This window comes from Stigmatopora argus, chromosome 19 (genome assembly GCF_051989625.1).
Source record: "Stigmatopora argus isolate UIUO_Sarg chromosome 19, RoL_Sarg_1.0, whole genome shotgun sequence".
Classification (NCBI taxonomy): domain Eukaryota; kingdom Metazoa; phylum Chordata; class Actinopteri; order Syngnathiformes; family Syngnathidae; genus Stigmatopora; species Stigmatopora argus.
In genome coordinates, this window is record NC_135405.1 from 6,615,134 (window position 1) to 6,625,627 (window position 10,494).

Here is a 10,494-nt window from a genome sequence, read left to right on the forward strand (position 1 = left end):
ACTAACTGCGCTTGCATTATTAGTCCGTGCAAAGTTAAAACGGATAAATAATATTTCAAATCCACGGACATAGGATGTGGGAAACGCCCGTAAAGACAGACGTACTTAATTATGACATCACTTCGCCTGACTCACAGCTGGGAGAGTCACCGCATCAGTTTCCAACTTGCCATGGAACGTGAAACACACCCTCTAACGCAACGCGTTGCGGAAACTAGCAGCCATTTTGGATCTACGGACATCGCAATGCCCATTGAAGTTAACGAGGGGCTGAGCCTCAATGTCCAGACCCCTGGCCCAGTGTCGTTTGCCCTTTCTGTCAGTGACAGAAGCTCCCCTTGTAGCTTGTTGGAGATAAGGACCAATAATATTTAAGGTCTTAGTTGAATGACAGCAACGCTATCCAATTGAAAAGCTGAGTTTTGACAGAAATGGGCGGGCTATTTTGCGAGTTTTAGTAGGGTGTCGCCGCGTTGACTCCTATTCCAGAGACGACGGCGGTCGTCTTTAAGTTCCTAATCTCTTCGGAAAAAAAGAAGCTCACGAACTTTGCAGAGTCGGTGAAATCGCTTCAATTTCACCTCCAGTTTCTGGTCGAAGGGTTATCGGTTGAGCTTGTAGTCGGGCACTGGAATGACGGGGTGTGCCGAGAATTTGAATTAGCTCGCCGTTAGTATGAAGAAAGAGTGAGTCGGGGAGACAGGAGCCATTTTGTCCCGACTGTGTAGGAGAAAAGAAAGAGTGGAAAAGAGAGGAATCGATTTTGGAGGACCTCGCGTTGTCACCACTTTTTTTCTCGCGATTTCAAGGGGAGACAGTCGGGCCTTTGGAATATAACTTCACTGGCGTGTTTTATTTGGTGGCGGTATTTAGCCGACTAGCTTGCCGAAGCTAAACAACAAATACCAGGTTGTAAACTGTCAAAATCTGGGCACTTGGTCAGTCAGGTTGGCCGTAGGAACTGGCTTCAGACTTCACATAGGCGTGTTAGGAAATAATTTTGTTTATTTGTAACCTCGCGAGTGCACACTCACTGTTTCCAATGGCTAAGAAGACGTACGACTTGCTATTCAAACTGCTTCTCATCGGAGATTCGGGCGTGGGGAAGACCTGTGTGCTGTTCCGCTTCTCTGACGATGCCTTCAACACAACCTTCATCTCCACCATAGGTAAGCATAAGCAACACGTGTAGAATTTAGTGTCACATCATTTTGCCTATTTTCACACCGACATCTGGCGTCCTCCATGTAGATTGCGTGTTCGCCAATCGGTTAGCCACCCACCCTAACTTAGCATTCACTTTCAGGCCTGCACGGGTTAGCTGGTCGGCAAGCTGTACAATTGTTGCACTATTAAACTCAAGTAACCGTGACAATTACCACCGATCTAACAGATTTGGATAACATCTGACTGTTGGGCAATGTTTAAACTAGTTAAACCGCTCCTTGTTTGCTGTCATTTTTGACATCGGAAGCTAACTATGCTAATGGTGGCAACTTGGCCGTGCCACTTTCTCCCCTTACACTGCATTTATTTTATTGTTTCCCGTTAACTACTAAATATTGAAGCTATTAAAACGTCAGATAAAAAGTACTTGTAGCTCCTAATATGACAAAACATTCTTGCTGTATTTCCACAGAGCTGTCATTGTGTTATATAAGCAGCAATGAGATATGGTTTATGCTTTATCTGTACGGTCATAATTGTTTCAGGCAACTGGCATAACAAATCGCCCGCATTGGATTCCATTTATGGGAGACAGCAAATAAACTGAGTATATGATCATCAAGTATCTCGTGATATATTTCTCAATGTATCTGTTTGGATTGATTTTTAACATCTCAGGCCATAAACCTTTTTTTGTCATCAGCAAAGTTATTACATATTGCAAGGTTTTATAAGCAATGTGCAAAGGCACTCCATAAAAATTGGCCATTCTTCCATGGTGAGTACCCCATACACTTGGTGACAAAGCCTCATTAAATGTAGGAAATGATGAACTAACTCGCATACAATGTGTGTAAAGTTAGTTCTCGTTTGTTATAGACATGTTTTTCTCAATACTAAAACAAGCACTGTTTATTCAAGTTAGCGGTGCAAGTAACAAATCATGTGTCATTCTTTACCGCCACATTTTCTTTGTTGCATATTTGCTTTCAAAACATAACGTGTAACCTAACGCGTTCTGGCATGAAAGGCAACATGTGACTTGACATTAGTTATTAAGAGATGAGTAAGAAAATAAATTGGTTTGAGATAAATTCTTAGGTATTTTGTTGCGACATTTTTCACTAACCTTAAAACTATGTATTGCCAATAGACATGACACATCCTGCTCTGGTTGCTAGGCAATAAGAGGGCACAGACAACAAGGTGTAAACATCATTTGTTTCTTTTACATTTCATTTTTACTGGGGATTAAAATGAACATCAATGAAGGTTATTTCCCAAACGACCGTCAATCATATAATTTGTAGACGGTACCTTCCCAAATAGGCTGGTTGTTAGTGCTTTGTTTTGAAAATGGTAGCTAGCCAATCACAGGGCACAAGGAGATTTGGTAAAATGGGTTAAGGAAATTTCCAAAAGGCTGCTGTTTGTTCACAGGTTATTTAGAGGCATTTTAAAAACTAAAAAAAAGGAAACCACTGGGGGACTTCACTTGGATCTTTTAGTGGGTTGGCTCGGTGTTGTCCTGCATTTCATAATCCCTCATACTGGCTGTGTTATAGTCCCTTTGCTTTCATGCTCTGCGTTAGCTGCTCTATTACTAACCATGTTAAAAATAGCCATTTGTTTCTTTCGTCATCTTACTGAGCGTTGGTCTGGAACTAGTGTTCATGTCGCATCAGCGTCCCCGTTATTCGTGGTGTTGGGGCAGTGTAATTGCAGTTTTAATTTATTGAAAGTTTTTATTGTTGTTATTTGATGATTATTATCATTATCGTTTTATCACACAGATCCAGTTGGAACCCACCGGGTATTGAACCCTCGATCTCAGAACTGTTAGGGGAACATGCTAACCGCTCTATCGCCAAATTCAAAATTAGTGAAGATAAAAAATAAAATATAAAGAAGAATTCAGAAGTGTGAATATCATATATTTTCTCTTCAAATTGTATTCAATTTACCATGTGTTGAAAATGATTTGGAAATTAGTCCATTGTTTGTATTTAGATTATACAACAGATCACAACTGTATTAGCAATGGGATTTTTCCATATTAAATTACATGGTTACTTATACAACTATGTGTCACTTACATAAAAATAAGTATCAGGGTTAACCTCTAGTATATATGCAGAAATTGGAAGGTAATGTTTAGCGGCGGAGCAGTCCTATGTTTGGACACAGATACAAAGTCACTTCTCAAAATACTCTCACTGGAAACCCCCCATCTCTTCAGTTACTCGTCCCTCATTTCCATGCCTCTGAATAGATTTTGGCTTTACTTAGTGGGGGTTAAGCTTATTTTGAACATTCTCTTCATACAGACGAGTGCTTCCTTAAAGGTCAAACAATGTTTTAAAGCTCAATATTATTAAATGGTTCTTGCTGTTGAAAGTAATTCAAATTGAGTGTAAATCTGTCCCTACAAATTAAATTAAATAACTAGCTAGCATAGTAATAGATGTTTTTTTCCTGTGGTGCTTTCCTCCTGAATTGGCGGATATGGAGCCAGTCCGAAATTTAGATTTAAGGAACTACAGGGGAATTTTAGAGAGGAGACCTCTGGTTAAGTGGAATATTCAAAGCATTGCCAAATACCTGACTTCTATGATGTTTGACCCTTCTCTCCCATCTACTGTGCAAATTTGAGTTGAATATCCTTGAATAGATTTTGCCTTTTTCATCACATTCGTCACATTTCGGGCCCTATTTGGTGTGCTGTTTTCTTCAATTATTTCCCTCCTTTAATTCTGTTTTTTTTATTGTGTGTGTGCATATTCATCTCAGACCAACATTAATATCACAGTCAACAGAATGAAATTTAACATGCTGTTTCTAAATTATCATTTTATTTAGCAGGCCCATATTGCCCTTTTGGGGAAAAAATGTAAAATATTATAGTTTCCTTTTTGTTTGTGTAATCTTTTGTCTCTTCCGCTCTTTCATTTTTTTTTTTTTTAAACTTAAATATCCCCTTCCATAATCAGTGAGTCAGTCTTTGGCAGCCATTTGGTTCATTGTGGCCCTCCCTCACAAAGAGCATACAGCTGTTTCTTCAACATGTAAACTGAGCAGTCCTTTTTTTTCTTATAACTGAACTGACAGCTCAGTTATTTAAACAGGAAAACAACACTTCTGGGCCAAAAGTCATCCGTTGTCCCTCCTGTGGATTTATGACCCATCTAGAAGAAAAACAATGAGCCAAAATTGAGTTATTTGGCTAAATATTGCGGTCATGGATGGAGGGAGGGCAATACGTACAATAATGATGAACACGTGTCCAAATCCAAAAGCTTTCTGGGTGCATGTCGCTATGGATCTGTACCCAAGCTTAATTTTATTTGCTCTCTTATGATTTCCAATTTTCTCTACACCATGGCTTGCTAAGATAGTTGCGGAGGAGGAGAGATGGAGAGATTGGATGCTCGCAGCCTGCGAATTATAGATAAGGTTGAATTTTTGACTCATTAGATAGGGAAAGAGAGACATGAACTAGTTTATTAGGCAATGTTTCTACCATTATTCATTCGGCTGTCATTAAATTATAAATGAGACATTTCACCTTTTTGTTATGCTTATTTTAACTGCCGACAGCCAGGCGTCAGTGAATGCTCAATCAGGCAGCAAGTTGGAGTGATTTTTAACAATTTAACACAATTGGGTGAAATATTTCATTTCATGCTTTACAAGCTTGGAACAAAAAAAAAGCATTAAACTTAAAAGTAACACAAAAAAACAAGAAAAAACGAAAAACTTGTCGCCCACCACTTCTGAAATCAATTTTTTGCCTAAATGTATGTGTATTAGTTTCAAAAATGTATATTCATGTATTTTTTTTATTTTTATTTTTTAGGAATAGACTTCAAGATCAAAACTGTGGAACTACAAGGAAAGAAGATCAAACTACAGATCTGGTGAGTCACTGATTTTTGTTAATTTTCACTGTTAACAGTTATGTGCCTTTCTATGTTGTATAACAGGGGTTGCCAAGTCCAGTCCTCGAAAACCTGTTTTTCCATGTCTCCCTCCACCAACACACCTGAATCATATCGTCGGGATTGGTATCAAGCTTCTGGACAGCCCGCGGATTAGGTTATCATTTGATTCAGGTGTGCAAGAGGAGGGAGATATGGAAAACAGACTGGATAGGGGCTCTCGAGGATCGGACTTGCCCGCCACACCTGTTGTATAGATAGTTTTCCCCCATTAATTGCTTTCGCCCCCACCATACCGCATATTTTTTAAATGCAGTTAGTTAAATACAAACTTATGCTAGTAGCATGTCTTATGTGTCGTTTTGTGTTAGTGCTCCAATTTTGTGTCAAAGTAGCAACTGTAAATTATAAACACCGGAACATGTAAGATTGCATTTCAAAATGCATTGATAGCATTAAGTTCACTGTAGTTAAAAAATAAAAATATTTTATTTGTTTGAACTGTTTGTTGTTTAAACTTAAAATTTCTTTACATTAAACCTCAACAGTCACAACTTAAACATATTCTTTTAAAGAATCAATGAGAATTTGAATTGAATTAATTCAAATTTAATTGACTTTTTAAAAACTTTTTTAGTTTGATTTCCATAAATGCCATAAAACAGCCACAAATGATTGACGGATTACTCCTGAGCACAATGAAGATAAACAGTTATTTTGTTCTGAAGGATACAAAATAAAATAGGTTCTCAGATAAATCTGTAAATTATCTAACTAAATTGGTCTCACCATTTAGTTGTCCTGTATTTGTTTTTCTATGCTCTATTCACTGTTATTTATTTATATTACTGTATTTGTCTATACTGAGGTGGAAAGTGAATTTCTCTCAAGGGGCATGAATAAAGAACTATACTTTTCTATTCTAAGCCAGACATCTGTTTGACATTCCTCTGTTAAACCTGAAAATATTCTGCTCCAGGAAATGGTTATCAGTGCACCAGAGATTTAAATGCAGTATTTTAATTTCATTCCATCTCTGCCACTTCTCCCTCCAAATGGATCTCACGAGAGTGCTAAATAACACCTAAAGTATGTTGTTTTAACAGTTAAGTTCAACTTAAAGCTGAATATTGATTGGTTGAGTACAATTTATAGCCCCTCCTTCCTTGGCAAAGTTATTTTAAAGACCAGCTATTGCTCTCGTCAGAAATAAGAGGAAGCTGTTGCCATTCTAATATTAATAAAAAAATGGTTTCCAGTGGTACTTTGCGGTAGGACTCAAATTTGTTCCTTTACCATCATCGTGTTTCAAAACACACGTGTCTCATTTTGACATGTTTATCAATATTGGGCAAGTATGAGGTCATTTTGTGTAAACGTCATTTATTTTATTTTATCATAACATTAAATTTCAACTATAGATGTTTTTTAACACCTTGATCCCTTGTTTTCTAAAAATGATTCTGTATTTGCCAAACATAAGTTGACATCAATCAGCCAATTTCTGCTCACAAACCAGAGTTTCAATAAACAAATGAATAAATCAGTCAAATTATGGCGTGTATCTCTAAAAATTCATGCGTTGGGTTACAAATATTTCAAAGCACCACTTTAATAGATGGTAGCAAAGTATTGTGCACGGTGTCATTTTTAACTGTTGTAGTATACATTTTCGTGAGGAAGTGAAAAGAAGAACTCCTGGAAATTTAGATATATTTACTTAGCTTGAACTTTAACATTACATTTTAGAATGTTGTTTCAGTTCCCCAGATTGCCCCTATTGTCAAATAATGACATCGTACTTCATTGATTTGTAATTGTCTGTTTCGCTCACATCTGGAGATTTATGCCAGATGTCATTCTTAAAGAAACAAAACAAAATATTCATATGGGTGGAGAAAATGCACTTTCATGGATTACATTTTTTTACAGCCCTATATTTTGGGAATCACCACTTAAATCAAACAGAGTGGTGCTAAAAGCTTGTTACATATTTTCTCTTATTTATAATGTGTGTTTTATAGCGGTTCGCAGTAACCATTGAACACAACGGCAATACATTTTTGCCTCGGTCACGACTGGTTTATTATTATTACATTACACTTTTCAAACATGTTTTTGGGCTTAATCACCTGTCTCTGCCTTCAATTCTGTTTTTTAATTCAAACTAACTATTAAAAATGGAAGATTTTTTTTTACATTTTTATTGAATTTATTGAACAGGATAATGAGCAGCACATGAGCTGGACCATCGAGGTTTAGTTACCGTATTATCTGGACTATAAGTAACTAAGCGATTCTTGTAGATGGGTCAAATTCTTAAGTTGTGAAGTTAATGAAGAATGGTCCTTGTAAATATGTCAGTTTCTCTAAAATACTATAAATTCCCTTATTAAAAGAGGATCAAGGAATGTAACTGAAAGCTTTTTTGACTAAAAACAATATTTTTGCTAATGTGATGAGCAAAGCCATCGTCCAATCAGTAGCCGTTGACACATTTTTCAAGGTTCCTCCCATAAAAGTGCTTTCAATTGCATCTTGCGCCGTGTAATATATTTATAGTTGGCTATATGGACCAATCAATTTGACATGGCAGGGATTGGCTGGCAGAATATGCAACAAAACTTTCATCTTTTGCCATTTACCTCCTTAAATTCAGTGTTTTAATTTTAAAAGGGGTTTTACAAAGTGAATCCTTCAAAGACCTTTGCAAGAACGGAAATGGAAATGTATCATTTGTCTGCAGGGACACAGCGGGCCAGGAACGGTTCCACACCATTACCACCTCCTACTACAGAGGCGCCATGGGCATCATGCTGGTGTATGACATCACCAACGCCAAAAGCTTTGAGAACATCAGCAAATGGCTGCGCAACATTGATGAAGTAAGTCTTCAACGTACATCCTATACCGAATGGTATATGATCTCACCCTTTACGAATTATTTAGACCAGGACCTAGAAAAATGTGTCAGAAAATGTCAACAGTTAGCATAGCATAAGCTAGTAGCATGATTGTCACTCTGGGATGTGATCGTCAATAACTGTGCTCTTCTTGTTAAAATTATAATTTGTTTTTGTCTAGACAACTGTCAAAGAAAGGCACTTGTTTTGCATTTATGGTTCTTGGAAGCAATGGGAATGTTTGCTTGATTGATTCTGTGGTCCATCTCAGTTTACAAACCACCAAGTGCTGAGGACATCACATTTTAGACATTAACGTTCTAGTAGAGTGGCCTGTATTTTTCCAGTAATGCTGAAATGCATTTAATTCAAATGACGGTGTATTATTGCGCTATCTTTAGCTAGTTAACGCTATCTGAATCAGAGCGTAAATTAATGTCTTTTTTTTATTTGTAGCATGCGAATGAGGACGTTGAGAGAATGCTACTAGGCAATAAGTGTGATATGGAGGACAAGAGGGTTGTACCAAAAGCCAAGGGAGAACAGGTAAGACCATACAGTCTATAATTTTTCCTTATTGAATCTGATTTCATTTTTTGGGGTAATTCTTCTGCCACTTCTCATTCAGCTCTCAGTGGTTTCTCCCTAAATGTGCACGTACATTTTTTTTAATTATGCACTTGAACACCAAAATGTTTAACCAAAACAACTCTTTAAACCAAAGTCATACTAACATAACATTATGCTTCTCAGTAGAAGGACACTGAGAACTTGAAGCTAGCTAATGTATACCCTTGTCATGTCTGAAAATAAATCACACAAGTGCGCAGCTAAGCTTGTAAAAGCAAGTCTTGGCAGTAATATTAGCACTAAGGCTAATGATAAGCGACCATGACAGATGATGATTTTATTTGATCAATGTCTGTGTTAATTGCAATGGTTACAATAACAATATCGGGCGCTGCTGTGCCATCATCGCTTTCGGGAGCGCTTGCAACCTGATCTCCGCTCGACGCCGACGGTCAGCCATTTTATTTTAGGACAAGCTCGCCTTTGAACTTGTCGGCTCTCCCCACAGATCGCAAGGGAGCACGGCATTAGGTTTTTCGAGACCAGCGCCAAGGCCAACATCAGCATTGAAAAGGCCTTCCTCACGTTAGCAGAAGACATCCTCAGAAAGGTACGCGCGCTCCCGTTAGATGCGTCACCATCGGCGTTCACGGTCTTTAATGCGTGATTCCCCTCGCACTGTCGTCCAGACGCCGGTAAAGGAGCCCAACAGTGAAAACGTGGACATCACCAGCGGCAGCGGCGTCACGGGATGGAAGAGCAAGTGCTGCAGTTGAACAACTCGCGCCAACACAAAAACACACACAAACACACACACACACATGCACGTGCACGCACAACACCCTTTCTCCCTCTTTCTCTCTCTCTCTCTCTTTTCGCTAACGTCTAACTCTCTCACCCTCTAACCCGTCTCATAATTTTTTCTTGCACACTGACACTCTTTTATCAGAATAAAACAATAAACCACGTTGTTCGTTCATCTAAAATCCAACACCTTCATCCACTCTCCCCCCTGATGAGCTCCTCCCTTGTCGTTTTTGTTTTAAAGGTTGTTCCAAACAAGAAAATTCACACAAAAAAAAGTAGACAAGCTCACATTTGTAATATTTCCTTTGCCTGAGCTCAAACCCTCCCCCTCCCCTTCCGACATCCCCTTTCCTTTCCACGGTGACCATGATGTCCACCTGGCCCCCTTTTTGGACACTCATGGTCCCAAGTGTTTGCTCCATAACAATTTGTTACCAAGTGACAGGTGTGGCAAGCTCCTTTTTTTGTAATGCGGGGTTTTCTTTTTGTCCTGTGCCTTATATGGAAGACAGGGGCGGGGCTGTGTCGTGGGCGGAGCCACGTCCACCCGTTGAAATTACACTTTACTAAATCGTTGTCTGTCGGCGCTTCCCATGTCGGCTCAAACTGACGCAGAAGCGTTTGAATTTCTTCTTCAGCCAAAAGAATGGCATTAAATGTCCTGTTTATTAATGTCTCATTTTTACCTCTTTGATTTTTTTTTTTGACTTTTTGTTTTTGTTTTTTTGTTTCCTGCATGCAGATTTCTTTGGGTTGGATGCGTTTCTGTAACGTTATGTAAGGTATGCCACTGGGTAACTTTGGGCGGGAGGTTCACAGGTTCTCTTTGGAAATTCAAACAGTTTTGCAGATCCATTAAAAATAAGCTTGTTTAAGTTAACTTGTTTCTCTTTAAAGGTGTGCAATATGTACTTTTGCATCTTGGTTTGGTCACAACATTCAACCGGATGTTTTTGGGGCATTAATTTGGATCGTGTACAACATGCCAGCCCCTAAAATTGATAAATCTATGAATTTTTATTCTACAAATCCAGAACTAATCTTGACTACATTTTTTTAATTAATAAAACAAAAACTGTCTAACTAAAATTCATTCAACTTTTAGAAGC

General features: G+C 38.3%; 1 protein-coding gene across 1 annotated transcript; it reads left to right on the plus strand.

The window, feature by feature from the left end:
* The first annotated feature begins 438 nt into the window (after window positions 1-438).
* On the plus strand, window positions 439-10,265 carry rab10 (RAB10, member RAS oncogene family). The gene is made up of 6 exons (XM_077587221.1): window positions 439-1,169; window positions 5,024-5,084; window positions 7,852-7,990; window positions 8,465-8,554; window positions 9,087-9,188; window positions 9,268-10,265. Exons 1-6 carry the CDS (start codon window positions 1,043-1,045, stop codon window positions 9,352-9,354), a joined length of 606 nt encoding a protein of 201 aa, XP_077443347.1. The 5' UTR covers window positions 439-1,042; the 3' UTR covers window positions 9,355-10,265.
* The last annotated feature ends 229 nt before the right edge of the window (window positions 10,266-10,494 follow it).